The sequence below is a fragment of the Mastigoproctus giganteus genome, chromosome 10 (genome assembly GCF_048544385.1).
Source record: "Mastigoproctus giganteus isolate SK-2022 chromosome 10, ASM4854438v1, whole genome shotgun sequence".
Lineage (NCBI taxonomy): Eukaryota > Metazoa > Arthropoda > Arachnida > Uropygi > Thelyphonidae > Mastigoproctus > Mastigoproctus giganteus.
This window is the reverse complement of record NC_143584.1, coordinates 80,671,292-80,691,950: the sequence shown is the minus strand read 5'-3', so window position 1 is coordinate 80,691,950 and position 20,659 is coordinate 80,671,292. Positions and strand designations below refer to the sequence as shown.

The 20,659-nt window shown below is 35.5% G+C and overlaps 1 protein-coding gene across 4 annotated transcripts in view; it reads left to right on the top strand.

Annotated features, from left to right (window-relative positions):
- Positions 1-20,659, top strand: part of LOC150079116 (serine/threonine-protein phosphatase 4 regulatory subunit 1-like) — a 672,615-nt gene that overhangs the window by 615,408 nt on the left and 36,548 nt on the right. For all 4 annotated transcript variants that reach the window (XM_090384028.1, XM_090384027.1, XM_090384026.1 and 1 more), the window contains 3 exons: positions 7,609-7,709; positions 11,534-11,654; positions 13,614-13,729. In XM_090384028.1, coding sequence (XP_090240154.1) covers positions 7,609-7,709; positions 11,534-11,654; positions 13,614-13,729 — 338 coding nt within the window. The remainder of the gene's footprint in view (positions 1-7,608; positions 7,710-11,533; positions 11,655-13,613; positions 13,730-20,659) is intronic.

The following is a 20,659-nucleotide window of genomic DNA, read 5'->3' as shown; positions in this document are numbered from 1 at the left end:
ATAATAGTGCCAAAGGGGATCTCAACTTTTCATTCACTAGATCCCTGTGGTTCCTGACAAGATGATGCTTTCAGTCAATGAATTCCTTTATGTAATTTGTATTGTACCTTACTTTTATTTGCTATATTTATTTTTATTTCATTTCGTACCCTTCTAAAGTGTTAACTGTAGAGAAGACAAGATAGTCTCAGTGAAAATGAGAGAGTTTAACACTATTCATCTCAAGTGTTCTCATTATCTTTGGTTTCTTTGTGTCCAGCAAAATGTAACAGAGAATACTTCTCATTATGGAGATATCCAATCAAGTTTCTTATTATTCTATTTGTTCACAGAAGAGACCATAGTTTGAAATTGTATGGAATATTGTTATGTTCTACAGTTATTCATTAATTATAATCTCTAAATTATGTAGTTAGTAGTGGCATTCATTAATTAAATTATCTAAATTATGTAGTAGTGGCATTCATTAATTAAATTGTCTAAATTATGTAGTAGTGGCAAATGATGCAAGAAAGCAAGCTTATAGCATCAACCAAAAAAAAAAAAAAAAATCACACGCACACACTACACACCTCACCCATCCATACCTTCCAAGAATTTGTCTAGTTCTTTCTTGAATTTATTCAGACTATCCCCTTCCACAACAAGTTGGAAGCCTGTTCCAACAATCAACCACCTGCTGGCTGAAGGCAAACTTCTGCACCATCATTCCTCAATTAAATTTATGCTCCCTCATGTGTACTCTCAGGAAGAGGAAGAATGTGATTTACATTCAGCTTACCCAATCCATTCAAGGCCCTAAACACTTCAATCAGAGTGAATTCAATTTATATATATATATATATACACACACATTCACTAGCCAAAAAATTAGGAACTTTTATTCGGTACCTAATAGGGCCATCTTTTGCCAATATGTTGAAACAGTGCAGTGTTTCTTTAAGTTATTCATTAATCTTTATTGTATTTTCATCGACTCCATAAGTTTATTTTAAATTTCAGTGCATGCATTAAATACAGTTAAATACATACTTTTGTCATCACTGTGTGTAATTTTGTTAAGCTTCCAGATGATCTACACTTTGTATATATATATAGTTTATATTGATATTCTTATTATATGATAATTTTTGCACATTTGACAGATACACAGAATTGTTGTTAGTGGCATATCCAAGGTATGTCTTCTTGAATGTACGTCCTATGTCTCAAAAATTCTAGCTCTGATTGCATAAAAAGAATAAAAGATACTTAAAAATATTGTTTCCTTCCAAGCCTTTTCTGCATTGATACTGGAATACTTGTCAGCTCTGTCCTGACCAGTTGATTGACATTAATGAATATATAGCAGTTTGTTTTTTCAGCCAAAAAAAACACTTGGATGGTAATTGCTATATGCAGAGGCTCATTACTGTACAGAGGAACCATTTTCCTTGTCAACATTATATACAAAAATTAGCTAAAAAGTGTTTTTGTTAATGTTCATCTTTTGCTAACTCTTCCATACCGTCATTCAGTGGCTATGGAGTGGAACCACCGATACTAAAATGGACCTGGTCAGCATTTTCAGTTTTGCATGCTGAGGATTAGCAGCCCTTACCTGGGATCATCAACTATCTTCTTTTCAACACAAAAATATCTCTCAAATGATTTACTTACTCTTGAGAATAGATAAAATCACTTCACTTTATGGACAAGAACAGACATATAGTGAATGGGTGAACATTAAATTTTTGTTCATTTCAAATCATGGTTTTAATTCACTCAGTATATGATTATTCTCATACAGCAGATGGCTATCATAAAGTGATATTCAAAAGCATAAACAGCAAATCACCTGAAATTTGTTGAAGTTTTCGTGTTAAACTGTTAAAAACTGTTAGTCATCAGAGCAGCCTAGATTTGTTGTGGAATAGGCTCGAGAAGTCAAAAGTATGTCACAGAGATGCTATTCCATGTTGATATTGACTCAACTGTTTCCCACATTTGTTGTAAATTGGATGGTAGTGAATCTCTCCTGTGAAGACCTCATTCCACCTTATCCTGTAGGTGCTCAGTTGGATTGAAATCTAGCGATTGTGAATGCCACTGCTGTAGGCTTAATTCACTTTTTTGAGGGGTATATACATACTCTGCATATATATATATTGACCAAAAAATTAGAAATCTGTACACATTGTTGCTTGAATTCCATTAGACTCCCTCAGATATCTGAGGAAGTCTACTTTAGTTCCAGTCTAGGAAGTCTAGTCTAGCTCCAGATATGACCATTCTTCCATAAGAGTATTTGTTAGCTGCTTTTTTTGTTTGGCAGAGAGCTACAAAGGCAATCTACCCTCTCAAACATATCTCATACATTCTGAACTGGATTCCGATCTGGAGAATTAGACAGCCAGGATAAATGTTGGAAATCTTGTGAATGTTCCTTAAATAATTCAGTAACAATTTTTGTGTGGTGGATAGTTGTGTTGTCTTGAAAGAATCTATTTAAATGCCGGTAAAAATGATGCATTGCAGGGTGTAGATGGTGTGATATGACAAAGATATTCAGCTCTTGGAGATAACATGATCTTCTAACAATATAAGTGGACCCAGTCCATACCAACAGAGCATATCCCATACCATGATACCACCTCCAGCTGCTTGAGTGGTTGATGCAAGGTAGTCTGGATGTATGGCTTCAGCTTCATGAGGTTCACACCAAACTCACACTTTACCATTGGTGCAAAAAAACTGTAAATCAAGACTTATCAGACCACACAATCTTTTTCCACCGATCCATAGTCCGTTTTGGTGTTGGTGGTACTACTCCAGATGAATCTTTCTATTTTTTACAGAAAGAAGTTGCTTTGTATATGCACACTGCTGCCAAATCTCAGATTTGTCAACTCCTGCCACATACTTCACTTGGAAATGGGCCTTTCTTTGCCTAAACTGAATTGTTCATTCATCATTTGCTGCACACTGGACCGACTTTCTATTCGGATTCACATTTCACTTTAAAATTCTTGTGGCTTTCCCTTTGGAGTACTAACTTTTTTCTGAATTTTTTCCTTTTTGTAGTGCATTCTTCTTCTTCTTCTTCTTTCATTTTCTACTCCTTGTATATACTTTTGAGATGGTTGCTTTTGACACACCAGTGATTTCCTTTGTTTTCTCAGTGGTCTGAAGGATCACCTGTCTTCCCTATGGCCAGATCCACTAAGAGGCCCAGGAAAGCATACAGTATTTGTATGATACCAAAGAACTTGCAATCATTCCATATGGCAGCTTCCAATTACATGCTATATTTTAAGTATCTGTTAAGATTCCAGTTGCAAATGGTTTCTGATTTTTTGGCCAGTGAGTGTATATTCACTGAGTAGCCACTTTAGGCAGTCTGCATTGTTCACACCTGGCTGGTGGTGGTGATTGTGTCCATATACTTACCCACTAGTGAGTATATCCACCCCTTCCTCTCACACCTCCACATTAAGCCATCAGAATAGCCTAGATTTGTCATGGCATGGGCTTAATAAGCATGCCACATCAGTTATTTCTCACAATCCTTTCAAATTCAATAGTTGCAGATCTCTACTCCCAAAAGCTTGTTCCATCTTACAGATGCTCATTTGGATTTCGATCTGGTAACCGTGGAAGCAGCTTCTTTAGGCTAATTCACTCTCATATTCCAAGAACCAATTCTATACAATTCTCGTCTCGTGGTGAGAAATTTCCAGATAACTTGGGGCATCCACATGTTACTCCACTGGTATGAAGGGGCCCCAGGGGAGTATTTTTGTGTACCACAAAAATACTCCCTGCACACCATTACATTACCACCAATCTGAATTGTTGACACTTGGCTGGCGGTGGTGATTGTGTTCATAAAATCGTACTGCTTTTGCCGCATTCTATTCTTCCCATCAGCACAAAATAGCAGGATCCAAGATTCATCAGACCAGGCAACATTTTTCTACTCTTCTTCTGTCTGGTATTGATATTATTACACCCATTCTAACCATACCACCTGTTTAATTGTCAGCTGTGGTACCCCATCTGTGACGAGGTAAATTAGTTTTGCATTCAAACTAAAGATTGATTTGGTAACTAAAGAGAATTCAGAATTCTCTTTTGGATTCTTGAAAAAACATCCTTGGATTCAGGGGAGGCCCCCACAGACTGAAGATGTGCAAATGTATCTCCAATTCACAAAGGGGGAATCAAAAAGTGACATGAGTAATTACAGACCTGTTACTTTCACTTCTGTTCCAGAGAAAATAATGGAGCCAGTGGGTAAAGAAACAATGCAGGATCAACTAGACAAGACTGCAATTATAGTTCAGACAGCATTGGTTTGTTAAGAATAAGTCTTGTCTGACCAATTTGATTGGATGCTATGATGTGGTCACAAAGGAACTGGATGCAAAAAATAATTTTGATATCATATACTTGGATTTTAGGAAAGCTTTTGATATTTGATTTATATGATTGAAGATTCCATGGAAGTGTAAACACATTTCACCATAATAACCCACAGAATTCCAGCTGCTGTCGGTATTATCGCAAATTCAATAAGATCAAGTTTACTAACTGTTATGATAGATTGCACTAACTGAAAATCCCAATAAACAGGTGACTGCTAATTGTTTTTATTATTTTATGGTTGTGACTTCCAGAAATCAGACCGAACCACGTGGTATGGTCACAGACAATCGTAGGGTAATCTCCAGTGCTTGCGGTCTCCTGCCCCAATTAAACGGCATGTTGTCCTAATTAAGCGAAGTAAACCCTGACTGTTTTCTCGATTGGGTTTTGTTTTTTAAGATTTGCCCCAAATAAATGGCTGCCCCGATTAACTAGTGGCCCAATTAACCTGAATCCACTGTATATAGTGCAAAAAAAGTGGTAAAAAATAAACTTTAAATTACAAAGTAAGGTAAGGAAATCTTAATGCAGAGCTGTATCCATTAAATGAAGTGGGAATTGTAGAAAAGCACATCCAACTTCTGTTGCTTTGGATAGTGTCACATTCCCTTCTTCAGTGGTATTAACTTCTCCTGAACCCTTAGTTCTTAAAATGGAATGTATCTAATTTTGTGGCATTATGGCATTATGTGGCAATGTGACCTTGAAATCGCATTGATTGAGGGAATAGCTCTCTCTCAGTGTCTGGCATTCTTCTAATGCATGTCAAGGTTTTACAATAACAGTTTTCAAAATCAGTGGAATACTCACAGCCTAGTTGCTATTAACAAAATACACGTAGACTTTCTTGTAATGTTGATCCTTGTGCCATCACTGCCACTTGAATGATGGAATTGCATTACTTGGAAGAGATCTGCCTTTGGCAGTTCACCTCCAAATGAAAGCATTCCCACTACCTTAAGCTCTCCTCTTTCCTTCACTGTCTGAGATATGATTTAGCAGTAATTTAAATTAAAAATGCCACACTAAACTATATAAGATAGATAAGTACAATAATAATGCCACATTGTTCTCAAATTATGCAACATTAATATATACTTTGCTATAAAATTACATCATATATTTTTATTCAGTTGTATGAAATAAAAAATCACATTTCTATTGTTATAAATTTACAGTTTACAAGTTTAATTAAACACCTTTAATATTGAAAGGCATTTATGTTGTTCTTACTAATGTAATGAGCACAGAACAATGACAGTAGAAATTCTCTTCTACTTTGACTCATTTTTGAGCAATTTTCAAGGGCAAATAAGAAACATTTCATGTACTTTTATCAGATAGAACAAATAACTGCAGTACTAATTTTTACAGAACAGTGAAAAAAAATAATAATAATAATAATTTTAAGAAATATAAATAGGCCACTTAGCAGGTTTGTAAATGGCTCCCACACAGTTGTCAGCCTCATTCCCATCCCCAATTTAATGAATTGGGATGGGGTGGGTTGGTATGATAACATTTTATATTTTTAATGACTGAAATACGAGGTGTTATTTTATTCATGCACTGGTACAAGATTTTATGTTTACCATGCGAACGTTCCATAACTGCTGCTAAAGGCACTCTTCCTGATTGTTACTGAACAGGCTCTGTATGCACATGCCAGTTATTGTCAAGGTTTATTGTCAAGATTCATTTATTGTCAATTATTGTCAAGCAAGTATCATGTCGAACATACAGCTTGAATAGTGATATGTGATTCGTTATTGTGGCAGACGGGGCTTAAATGCATCAGAAACAGTAAAAGAGATGAATGAAGCGTATGGTATTGAGAGTCTTGGTAGGATGGCCATATTTAAATGCCAAGTGATTCAGTGAAGGCTGTGAGTCTGTTGCAGATGACCCAAGACCTAGTCAGCCTTCCTCCTCAACTCTTGAGCAAATTGTAAAAGTCCAGGAAATCTTTGATGAATACAGCCGAATTACACTTCATGAATTAGCTGTTAGAATGCCCATTTCATATGGTAATGCTTACAATATTGTGGAAGATCACCTGAAAATGTGATGAATCTATGCCTGCTGGATTCCATACAATTTGACTCCAGAACAAAAAGTAGTCTTTTTGTTCTGGAGAAGAGTAGACTTCTGCAGAGAAATGGCGCCTCCGTAGCCAGGTGGGCAGGAGCAGCAGTGGTTGGAGCACACGCTTCTTGATCAGACTGGGGTTCGAGCCCGTGACCACCAAATACGGAGGATGTGGAAAGGTCAGGAAATGACCACCTCATATCCCCTGAGCAATATGGCCTTAGTTGCTAATGCTCCTAAAAACCAAATAACAACAACAACTAACTGCAGAGAAATGCTTGATTGTTTTGAAACACAGGATCAAAACTTTTTAAATCTAAAAGTAACTTGTGATGAAACTTGGATTTTTCATTATAATCTAGAGACAAAACAACAGTCGAGTGAGTGGAAGCATTCTGGTTCACCAAGACCTAAGAAATTTTGAGCTTCTCGTTCAGCTGATAAGCAAATAGTTCATGTGTTTTTTGACATAAAAGGCATTTTTGTTACACATTTTTATGCATCATGGAACAACTATGAGTAAGGAAACATATCTGAGGTTCTCAGAGTCAAACTTCATTGTGCCATTTGTGAGAAATGTCAAGAACTTTCCAGTGTGAAGTGATTTCTCCATCAAGACAATGCCAGGCTCCAAACAGCTGATGTTTTGCAGCCAGTGATTAGTTATAGGTGCTGAGGTTCTTCCACACCCCTCTTATTCATTGGAATTAGCCTCGTGTGATTTCTTCCTATTTCCACATCTGAAGAAAGCTCTGAAAGGTAAGCACTTTGTATCTGACAACATGCTCGCAGAACCACAACGTAAGCACTTCACACTATTTCGAAAAATGGCTTGCAGGATTAATGCATGGGTACAATGGTGGCGAAAGTATGTAAAGTTCAAGGGAGAGTATTTAGAGGAGGAGAAATCCACAGAAGATTCATATGATGACAATCAAAATCAGATCTTGCACCAGTCTGCGAATTAAATGATCACCCCTTGTATATATTTTCATTGACTTGACTAAATGAAAATATATATTGCATACTTTACACACTGGCATTAAAAATTAATGTATACTTTTATTTCATGTGATTATTATTTTGTTCGAAATGTAGCTGAAATTTTTTTAGGCTCTGGGGCAAAGAGAAAGAGACGAATTTTTACCCCGAATATCTGACTTCACAAACCTGGATAACACTAGAAATTGGAGGTTTCGCCTTGAATTAGCTCAGTAAGTTTTACTATTATGCTATAATTTATTTTAATGTATATATGATGTTAGACTACAATTCCTATCTGTAAATTTCTTCTCAGATTAATGCTTACATATGTGTCTTTTATAATATGATTTTTTGAATTCATTGTCTTTTAACTATTTAAATCAATATATGATTGTTGTTAACAGGCAAATTTTGAATGCAGGGTTTAGCATTGAAATAACAGACACTTTTCTTTAGAAAGCACTGCTGAATACTAGACATTTATCAAATTTAAAAATAATGCATTATTTTCTTATTCAGGTTCATTTTTGATGTAGAATAGGATCACAGCATACACAAGATGGAATTTTCTGAAATCTGTATCTTTTTGTAATAAGAGAGCATCTTGCTTAATATTTTCAAAATTTCTTACAGCGTGGGGCCATTCAAGTCCCACTACAGACTGCCCTTTGAAATTTTTTATACAGGGAATTGCATAAAGGGTAGTGCTAAGCAGTGATAAGTGCTTAGCACTACCCTTTTTTGCTATCAAAATAAACAGTGTAACTTGACTATACCAAAAACTGTCAAAGCAATATATATGTTGATAATCTCAGTACAGTTGAACCTCTCAAATCCAGCAATCCATTTTCTGGATCATTTTTGGAAAATTGACAAATTCAGAAAATCATCTAATTATGTTGTGTGGAAATTTAAACTCAGAGCCTTCAAGTTTTTACCATGTGCCTATTACAGGGAAAAATTGTTAAAAGGTCATGGGATTGTCTATTGCTATTCATGAACAAGGTTATTGACTCACTAATAATTGTTAGAAATGGATTGCTAAGAGTTTCATGGTGTTGCCATTCACACATGAAGCATTACTGATGTAACTTTTTGAATGAATACATAACAACATTGACAGAGAAAAAAATGAGGCTTTTATCCATTTGTATCTGTTCTTAATTAAATCTGTTCCTAATTAATTCATAATTAATTATTTTGTCCTAAAGAAAAGCAAGTGTCGAAAAGATTTGGTTCAGGATACAAAAAGAAGTTGTTATCCATTGCGTAAAAGTTTGCATGGTTAAAGAAACTTGCTAGTGGGACTTGGTTGAAGCAATTATTAATTTTTTTTTCTTCTAATCTTCTTGTGCCAGGGCCAGATGCAAGAAGGCAAGTTTATACAGCATCAGCAAAAAAAAAAAAAAAAAAAAAACAAACCCTTCTCATTTCACCTATACATCTCAAATGACACCTGACACATCTCAAATTTCTGTGTGTTTAATGTGATGCATCCTGGGAGTTAAATATACTATGAATCTATAAATGACTACTTTCTGCTTATATCATATAACCAACTGACGATGTCAAACGATGATTGAAAGTCTCATGTTTAAGCTCTTGGTTTTTGTCACTCTGTCCTAGTCCTTCTTTTATGCAGTTTTCCTTTATAGATGACAACCTGGAGAAAAGCAGTGCATTTCTTCTTCCTCAGGGAATGTTCTTATTTAATTTAATGTAGTTAATCCTTCACCTTTACTTTTGCTTTTTATGAATTTTAAACCCTGATCACGGATCTCAGAGGTGAGTAATACCTCTGAGATAATAAGCTTTTCTGGAAATTTGATGAGTAAATCGACAGTACTTCAAGCCTTAGCTGTATAATTATATAACCATCAACAGTCAACAGGCTCACCCAATACAAGTAATAGCACAGCTGGTTTTATCAGAGTCAGGTAAAAAAAGTTGCTCATATGGAGTCCCTCAGGGCTCAGTGTTGGGTCCATTATTGTTTTCTGTATTTATAAATGATATTGATGATGGTATATCAAGCTTAATGTCCAAGTTTGCAGACGATACAAAGGTTGGCAGGGTTGTTAAGGACGCTACTGACGCTATGCTGCTGCAATAGGATCTGGAAAGGTTGAGCAGATGGGCTGAGAGGTGGCAAATGAAGTTTAACATTGACAAATGTAAAGTACTACACATGGGAAACAGCAACCCCAGAGCAACGTATCAACTCTGTGGTACTACACCGACAGTGGTAGAGAATGAAAGGGACTTGGGGGGTGGTTGTGCAGGCAGATATGAAGTTCTCTGAGCAGTGCAGACGGGCTGCAAGAGTAGCTCATGGAGTATTGTCAATGATATACAGGAATTTTTCCAGCAGGGATAAGGAGGTGATTATTCCCTTGTATAAGGCAATGGTCAGGCCACACCTACAGTACTGTATACAGGTCTGGAGGCCTCATTTCAAGAAGGATGTAGAGCTGCTGGAATGAGTACAGAGAAGGGCAACAAGATTAGTGAATGGAACAAAGGGGTGCTCTTACGAAGAAAGGCTTAAGTTTTGCAAATTACAGTGTCTGGAGACTAGGCAGCAGCGAGGTGATCTGATAGAGGTGTATAAAGCCTTGAATGGTTTAAGCATGCTCAATGCTGATAGGATTCTTCCTCTAGCTCAGAAAAATCACCTGAGAGGGCATAAATTCAAATTGAGGAAAGACAGATGTAGGATAGACGTGCGGAAATTTGCCTTTAGCCAGCGGGTGGTTGGTTGGTGGAACAGACTTCCATCCCTTGTTGTGGAAGTTAATAGCCTAAATAAATTTAAGGCTCAGCTGGACAGGTATTTTGAATGAACGGGGGGGTGAAGTGGAAGGGGATTTTTTTTTTTTTTTTTTTTTAGCTGATGCTGCATAAGCTTGCTTTCTTGCATCAAATGCCTCTACTAATGCTAATGCTATTTTCTGACATTCATGTATCATTCATTATGAATTTGATCTGAATGATAGCACAGCAGACCTGTTATAAGGAGATTATGATTTATTTTTAGGGGGGGGGATGATTTTTGGCCCAAAAAAAAAAAATGTTCCTGTAGTACCTTTCTGCCATTTTCGCCTGGCCTTTTCCCTATGTGATTTTTCCTCTTCCTTAAAATTCAAAATGAAGCCGAAAGGACAAAGATTTTATATTCCAGGAAACCAACAGAATGCAACAGTGAAACTCATCCAACTCATTTTCAGAGTGGCAAGAACATTGAGATGCTAGAATATCATTAGGAGGAAACTAGTTTTAAGCGGAATTTTATATTTTTAGAAAAAATATAGGCTTCAAACGTTTTAAACAGACATCGTATATCAGCAAGAGTGACACTACACTTCTCCATTTTATTTTTGCATTCATCATCTATCTAGTGCTGATATCCAAGATTCACTGCAAAACTGTTACATTTTTGGTACAAGAAATGTGGCTGTTGCCCACAAATCAGTAGGTTGTATGAGCTTCAGAAATTTTTTTTACCCCTAATATTGAATTGAAAAAAAATGTGTACAGCTAATGGAAATTTTAACTGATTTTCCTCTTTCCCACATAATTCTCTAAAAATTCATATTCCTCTTTTTGTGATTTTGTTTCCAGCAATTGAGTGGTATAATATGAAATTATGAAATCAGTGCAAGTTACAAACTGCTCTGACTGTATGATCATTCTGGAGTATAAACAGAAAATTTAAATATTTAATTTACATTGAGGTGGGGAGGGGAGATTAAAGATTTTATCATAGCTGTTGTTACACAGTATTGCAGAGGAGGGGTGAAGATGCAAAAATTTATAGAACTATATTAAGTAACTTATGAATAGCCCATAAAGCATTATAGTAGTGAGAGGTTTTGTAGCTACCCACAGTGTAACAGTGATTTTTATTGTGGTTGAGACAGTAATGATTAAAATATTATGCAACCAAGCAGGAAGATACAAATATAATAGTAACAGTGTAGTTGATTTTAATTTGAAAAAAAAAAAAAAAAATCCTGTACTGTATGTTTCTCTAAGTCAGAAATTTTAATTACAGACAACTGATTCCAACAACAGACCTGTACAGCCCAAAAAATGTTAAGGACCATTTAATTGTAATTGCTCTTAGTCTAGTAAAGGATAAAGTTTGTGAGGTTAGACATGCTGCAGTTAAGTTGGTAAGTATAATAAAGTCATATTGACATTTTTTTTTTTTTTTTTTTTTTTTTTGTATAGAATAGAGCAGTGGTTCCAGATTTTAGTGATATATGAACTCTGAAAAAAAAACAAACAAACAAAGGTTGAAAAACTTTTGCCAGATAGCCATAATGTATCTAGAATTATGTAAAGTGAACAGGTATAAAGATGTAATTCAGTTTACAAGAGCTGATTTATTTAACTTCAGTAATTAATATGCCATTAAATAAGTTAAATCTTAACAGCATGACCATTACCCTGAAAAAAAGTGTCATGAATTAAACTTGTGCATTACAATCATTCATTAGACAATGTAGTGGCAATTCCAAAGACAGAATGCACTGGTCCAGTAGGAGGTAGTTTTTGTTAATGATTTTATTGTCGGGGAAATGGGAAATATATTGTCCAAAAAAAAGATAATGTGGAATAAAACCAAGAGAGTATCACAGAAAATGGGGATTCTAGCACAAATGTACACTTATAGAATTGCAAAAAACAACCTCTCCCTAAAAACACTCCGTCTTCCCTTAAAATTGTTAATTTTCCTAAAATAATCTACAAAAATCAAAAAATTAAAATTAAAAGACAAACGTCTGCACATCTATCCTGCAACCAACTTCCTCAACTTAAATTTTTGCCCCCTCATCCTCATATGTGTGTAGTCTCAGCAAGACGAAGAATGTCATTCACATTCAGCTTACTCAATCCATTCAAGGCCTTAAACACCTCAATCAGATCAATCTGCAGGTGGCTAGTCTCCAGAAGCTGCAGTTTGAACTGAAGCCTTCTAAGTAAGAGCACCCATTTGTTCCCTTCAGCAGTTTGGTTGTCCTTCTCTGCACCCATTCCAGCAGATCTACATCCTTCCTAAAGTGAGGCCTCTGTATACCATACTCAAGATGTGACCTAACCATAGCCTTGTACAAAGGGATAATCACCTCCTTATCCCCGCTATCAAAGTTTCTGTATATCATTGGAAAAACTCCATGAGCTGTTCTGGTAGTGTGTCTTAGCACTGCTGAGAGAATTCTGCATTATACTCCAGAAGATCTGGTCACTTTATATGATAATATTAACTAAAAATTTAGCTTACAGCCTGAGAAAGCAACCCACTTTTATTGAGCAATATCTGGTAAAAAAAATCCCAGATGCAAAGTGTACTTGAAGCTTTGATCTGCTCAAATGCCATAATGCAGCACTTTGTGACAGTTTTTCTACCCATGCTTCCTTTTAACATTCTTATAGTAAAACAGCAAAAATATTAAATGTTGTCATCAACAAAGACCAGCCACATTAAATATAGAATACAAAACAAATGCAATCAGAATAGTAGACCACATCATAAAATCACTATATACAGATTATATAAATCTTTCTTATTAAAAAAAAAAATTGCATACTGTTAAGAGGGTTAAGAGAGTAACTGCTTCATAATACTCCTTATTAATTGATCTTATCAGACTAATTGGTAAGGAATATTATGAAGTAGTTACAAAAGAACTGGATACTACTATAAATGGCTTTTGACATAGTCCTACATGTTTCTTCAGTTCCTTTTCTTTTGCATAAGTGGGAGAAGGTAATATCAGACAAATACCAATGATTTTTAAGAGCCACTGTCTCTCTCTGCCTGAAATTGAGCTTAATTTCTTTCGGCTTTAAGAAACATTTCTTGTAAATTGCTAGATCAAACGTATGTGAAAGGGCTGCACAACAACCGTATTACACATTTATTTTAGTTCAACCCTTGTAATTCATAAGTGAATTAAGCATTAGCCTGTTTCAGTTATTTGTGCAGTGTTTATGTTGAACATTGTTTGTAAATGAGTTAACAGCATTGCACTTTTATTAATAATATTGCTTAATTTCCACTGCTTAACACTGAATTGTGATTCTTGTGTCAATTGGATGAAAGTTTTTTTCTCTCCTCCTCTTAACAGTTAGCTGTAATGTTGCGAAAGCTCAGTGAAAGTACAGATCATTCCATGACAGAGTGGCTATTAAACGAATTAGAAGAAAATTTCAAAGATTCTTCAAAATGGGTATGGCGGCAAATGTAAGTTTTAATTTGAAAATGCTATTAATTTGCAAAACTAAGTTAGAACATGTTCAGCATTTGAGTTTTGATGGAAGTCAGTTTATTCATCTTTAATTATTTTTTATTTAATTAAATATATAAAGAATGAAACCCTAATTGTATTATTTGTCAGTTAAAAGTCTTCTTTTATGCTGAAGTTATCATGGAGTTTGGATTCAAATAATGAAATAGATGAGTACTATTCAAACTTTTTTTTGCTGTATATCTCAGAACATTTTAAAGATGCTTGCACCACCTCTTCGTGTATACTAAACTCTCTGTACATGCATATTTATTTTTACTTATTAAATTAGGTCTCTGAGAAAATCAAGATTGGTGAGAAGAGAAAAGCAGCAAATATCAATAGTTGAATACCACTGAAATATGTTATAAAGATATAAAATGGAAATAAAACTTACTTATTATATAAAAGTGATGTTCACTGAATTTACTTGGATTATTCTATAATTTATTAAAAATTTATTAATAATTTGTTTATACAAATTATTAATAAATCAATATTTTGTACATTGGTGCTAAATGGAGAAATGGAGTTTGATTCATGCTTCTGAAGCTGTCTGAATTAATCTTATAAGCAGAGAGTAGCACAATTCTCTTAAATTGAATCAGTAGACAAGAGGCTCATTTTGAAAAGTAGGTTTGGGCAGTGAATGTTTGCCTTAAGTAGCAAGTAGCAGTAGTAATCTATGTTGGTTTTGAACCCTATCTGAGGTGATAAAGAAAACTATTCAGCTGTGTTTTTATCTTTTTAATATTTTAATTGTACTTGATACTTTATTTCTATTTATATTACTGAATGTCTTCCAGTATTTTAATTAATGAATTCATGTCAAAATTTACCAATGTCCAAGTGCTTTTTTATTAATTTGTATTCCATATTGGATGTTATTGATAACAATGGCATACAACCTCCACCTAGACATATGATAATACAAAATTAAAAAGTTTGATGAAAACCACATCATTTTTTGAATTATTTAAGTGCTTTTTGAACATTTCTAAAAGTAACACAATTTGTTAAGTATGACCTAAAGCCCCAGATAGATTAGTATAGATGGCCCATTTCCCTCACTTAATCCCATGAGTTAAGAAATAACTATTCTGTTTCTCAGTGCTATAAATAATGCCTTTAATGAATTTTTTGGTTGAAATAACAACCTTAAAGTTTACTATTTTTGAGTTCTTGGACTTGGAAGGTAATCCTTGAGCATTCCTTTTAATTTCTTTTCTGTATTTCAAATCATAGATGCAAATGTGTTTTTTCAACTACATTCACACATCAGGAATTCTTTAGGGAAGGGGATTCCAGAAGTTTATCAAACTCTAACAGAGAGCTAAATGATTTTGTAATAACTGAGAGGAAAGTGAAAGAGAAATTGTTGATGCAAAATATAAAAAGGTTATCATATACCAGGGGTGGATGGGATCTGTTCTATTATATTAAAGGAGGTAAGTAAACCCTTAGCCATACTTATGAGAGCATCTTTGGATGTAGGGGAAGCCTCTGTGGACCGATTTCTGAATGTGCCCCCAGTTCACAAAGGAGTATCAAAATGTGACATGAATAATTACAGACCTATTAGCTTAATTTCTGTATCAATAAAAATAGTGGAGTCACTAGTTAAAGAAGTAATGCAGGACTATCTAGACATGATTGCAATTATACAGCAGTCAGCCTGGATTTGTTAAGTGACAATCTTAACTGACCAATCTGATTGAATACTATGATGCAGTAACAAAAGAGCTGGATGCAAAAAATATTTTGATATTTACAATAGACTGTCGAAATAATGGCACCCCAAATAATGGAACATTTGAGCTAACAGTATATTGAGATTGAATTTTTACAAACAGCGCAAATGACTTGCAGTGCCAAAAAAAGAAAAAAAGAGTCATGTGATTACTGTATTTGTTTATGTTTGCCATTTTGAAAGGAATTCTGCACTTTCACGGATTATACTGCTGTTTTACATTTATTTTAAATTAAAAACCCCTCACTATGGATCCTACAGTTAATAAACCTCATGCAGAGAAGAAAAGAAGAACAACATTAAAGCTTTGTGATAAACTTGATATAATCCAAACTGTTGCATTAGGGTCACCCAGAAAGTTCATTCTTGTGTATTGTATTTGTAAATTGCCTGTGTTCTCTGTCGATTTGCCTGTTTTTTTGGAGGAAAAAACCTTGCTATCTATGCCTATAGATAGCAAGGTTTTTAGGACCGACTAACTTAGCCATGAAGTGAAAAAAGCCCATGAAAGTTCCTTGTCTCATTGACAGAATATGAACCTGGGCCTTCTCCACCCGGTGTGGGAAGGACAGTGATGATACTACTGTGCTACCCATGCAGACTAAACTTGATATAATAAAGAAAATAGAACTGGGTGTAAGCAGGAGTGTATTAATGGCAAAATATAACATTGGATCATCAACATGTTTGTCTTTTATGGCAGTTAATAAAATTGCGTTCTTAATCTCTCTATTTCTTATTTGGCCTCATTATTTTTGCCTTAAATATATTAAAAATAAAACTTTCTAAATAATAGATAAATCAGAATAAGGCCACTTTGAATCTCCAAAGCTACAGTTATTCTGAAAGTCTGCTGTAGTTGAATTTCAGGAAAGCTTTTGATACTGTTGCACATAAAAGACTGCTGTGCTCATCAGAGCAATGTGGCATAAAAGGAAAGTTACTACTATGGATAAAGAGTTGGTTGAATGGGAGAAGACAGAGTGATTATCAATGGACACTGATCTTTGTGGATTAATGATATTAATGGAGATCCACAGGGTTTAGTGATAGGCCCATTGTTGTTTTCTGTATTTATTAATGATATTGATGAGGTATATCAGACTTAATATCTAAATTTGCAGATGCCACAGAGGTTGGCAGGGTAGTTAATGACAAGTTAATTTAAGGTATGCTGATGCAACAAGATATAGAAAAATTGGGCAGAGGGGCTAGTGGCAGTTGAAGCTTAAAATTGACAAATGCAAGGTACTGCATATGGGTAACAACAATCCCAGAGTAACGTATCGACTGTTTGGTACTATACTCAGGTTAGTGGAAGATGAAAAGAAACTGGAGGTAATTGTGGCATCTGATATGAAGTTCTCTGAGTAGTGGGATAGGCTGCAAGAACAGCTCATGGGGTTTTGTAAGTAATATACAGGAATTTTGCCAGCAGGGATAATGAAGTGGTTATCGCATTGTATCAGGCAGTGCTCAGGCCACATCTTGAGTACTGCATACAGGTATGGAGACCTCATTTTGGGAAGGATGTGGAGCTGCTGACACAGGTACACAGAAGGGTGACGAGATTGGTTAGGGGAACAATATGTACTCCTACCAACAACATCTTCAGTTTGGAGATCAGGCCCCTGCGAGGCAATTCAGTTAAGGTGTTTAAGGCTTTGAATGGTTTGAGCAAACTTAGTACTGACGGGGTTCTTCCTCTTGCTCAGACTTGCACATGTGAGGACAGAAAAATTCAAGTTGAGGAAAGACAGGTTGAAGAATAAGTGTGTGGAAGTTTGCCTTCAGCCAACAAGTGGTTGATTGTAGGAACAAGCTGCCATCTATTGTTGTGGAAGTGCATAGTTTGAATAAATTCAAGGAAGAACTAAATGCACTATTGGAGGGGATAGATAGGTTAAATGTTTTTTTTTTTTTTTTTTTTTTTTGCTGAAGTGTATAAGCATGCTTTCTTGCATCATTTGTCACAATTAATACTAATACTGTAGTTTCACATTGTTTTATATCAAATCAGGCACCTACCACTAATAATATTAGAAGAAGCTGTAAAGAAGAAATGCAAACCTTTAGCCATAATTATGAGAGCATCCTCCTTGGATTCAGGGAAGGCATCTGTGGATTGGAGATGAGCAAATGTCTCCCCAGTTCACAAAGGGAAGGATCAAAGAGTAACACAAGTAATTTCAGATCTGTTAGCTTGACTTCTGTTCCACATCAAATAATGGAGTCCCTGGTTAAAGAAGTAATACAGAACCTCTAAACAGGAATAATGCAGTTATACTGCAGGCACAGCATGAATTTGTTAAAGGGCGATGTTGCCTGACCAATCTGATTGGATACTACGAGATAGTTAACAGAAGTACCAGGTGCAAAAAAAGTAATTTTCCGATATAAATTTAGATTTCAGAAAAGCTTTTGATACTGTTGCATATAAGAGACTCCCATATGAATCGGACCAGTGTGGCTTTATAATTAAGTGACTGCTTTGGATAAAGTGATACTTGAGGGGAAGAAGACTGAAAGTGGAGATCTGTGGGCATTTCTGTTCTTGGATTAATGTTATTAGTGCTGTAGCTTGGCTTCAGTGCTAGGCCCATTGCTGTTTTCAATATTTATTAGATATTGATGAAAGCATATCAGACTTAATATCTAAGTTTGCAGTTGATGTGCAAGTTGGGAGGATGGGTAATGACAGTAATCAGGGTCTGCTGCAACATGATGTCGGCAAATTAGGTAGATGGGCTGAGAAGTGGCAATTGAAGTTTGGCATTGACAAATTCAAGGTACTGCATGTGGGTAACAGTAATCCCAGATTAACTTGCAGCTTGTGTGTCCTAGCAGTCTGCCTGCAGAGTTCTGTGAAAGGCAGACTGCTGTAACAGTCTATGGGATTTTGTCATTGATATACAGGAATTCTGCCAGCAGGGATAAGGAATTAATTATTCTACTTTATAAAGCAATGGTAAGGTCACACTCGACCTTACCTTACCATCTAGAGGCCTAATTTTAGGTAGGATGTGGATATATTTGAATGGGTGCAGCCAAGAGCAGTGAGATTATTAATGGGTAACAAAAGGATATTCTTACCGAGAAAGACTTCATTTCTGCAAATTGCAGTAATTGGGGAACCATTAGTGGTGTTTAAGGCTTTGAATGGATTGAGTAAGCTAAATGTTCATGGCATTCTTACTCTTCCTCAGTTAGCAGTCATAAGGGAGGGGCAAAAATTTAAATTGAGGATGTTTGCAGGATAGAGGTGAAAAATGCTTTCAGCCAGCAAGGTCATTGATCGTTTGAAGAAAGTGCTGGTTTTGTTGAAGTGGGTGGTTTGTATAAATTTAAGGAGAAATTAGATTATTAGAGGATATGGGAAGATGTTGTTGGAAGTGGTTATATTTATTATTATTTTTTTACTGTTGCTGTATAGCCTTGCATCCTTATAGTATTTACTAATACTAATATTGCAAATTTAAGTATACTTTCAGCTGGTTAACTTTTGTTAGATCCCAGGACATTCTGGGATATTGGGAAATGAATGTACTGATAAAGCTGCAAAAAATCCAACCCTACTAGAAATGGATACTGCATATGGGTAACAGATCACTCGATCTTGTTGTTCCACCCCCAAGCTGTAAACCCACTATTCAAGCAGCATGCTTTTTTGCATGGTGGAAAATATTATAGTACTCTCAAACCAGTAATGATATCTTTTAGTTTAAACTGGGGTCAAAAATTTAGCACTCTAGTGCCCAGATACGATGAGAGAAAGTTGCCCTGTCCTTTGACCAGCATAAATATAGCATAGTTATCTGGCTTGCCTCCACCTATTTATGGGTGATGATCTACCTTAGTGCCTACATTGTTCAAAATGTCTAACTGTTAACACATTCTTATTGACTGCCCCCAGTATCATTATTGTTATGAAAAAGTCTTTGCAGTTAAAACCTGAATTGTATGTTGAATTATACAGTAAATGTATGGAGGAGGGTGCTTCCCATCTTGCTGGGGGCAGTCAATAAGAATGTGTTAACCAACTGAAGTATATCGACCTATTGCTCAGCTCCCAGTCTGAGGAAAGGTATATGAACAGTTATGTGTAAACTGATTAATGATTATGTATGAAACCAAACAATGTCCTCAGTAAACCAGTACAGGTTTAAGCAAGGTTATTCAACTGAGAATGCGATATATAAGTTGGTTCAGACAGTGGAGCGGGGTGGTTATGAATATGCTCTAGGGATATTTGTAGATTTTAAAGGAGAATTTGATTGGTTATGGTGGGAAGGTATCCTTGTCAGAATTAGAAGAACTGGATGTTCAGATAATTAGTTTAGTGTATATAAGAATTATTTCCTCTGGTGGTGAAGTAGTGGTTAAAATTAAATATGCTACTATAACTACGAAGTATATTGTGGATGTATGCATGGCTTGGTGATTGGCCCCTTCACATGGAATGTGGTATTTGATGAGTTTTTAAAACTCTTTATACCCGAAGTAGAAATTATAGCATATGCTGATGATCTAGCATTGGGTATACAAGGAGGTGCTAGATCTCAGATTGCGAAATAAGCTTAGGAGACATTAAAAGTTTTGGAGGAATGGGTAAAAATATATGTTAGAACTTTCTAAGGATAAGACTGTTCAGATGTTACTCAGGTAAGTTGAGTGTGAATTGGACCCAAACTGTACTGTGAGGCTTCAGGGTGATGCTGTCTGATATGTTAAAACTTCAAAATACTTAGGAGTGTTTTTTGAAGAAAGACTTTTTTTTTTTTTTTTTTTTACACAGAGCATGTGAGATTTTTGAAGAATAAAATTATAAAATTAGAACTCTGTATGCTGAGCTCTGGAGGATAGTAAGGGCTGACTGGGGTATTAAAGGTAGAGCAATAAGTCTATGCTTCTGGAGCTTGGGTACATCGAGTGAAGAAAGTTGTGATACAAAAATATATATTACAGACTCAAAGATTTGCTTTGTTAGTAATAACAAGGGCGTGTCAGATGGTCTCCTCTGAAGCTGTACAGATGTAATCTGTACAGGAATCCTTCCAGTTCAGATTACATTTGAACTGGAAGGATACCCGTCCAATTCCTGGTCCTGCTAGCAGGAATGTTGTATTATATGAAGAGA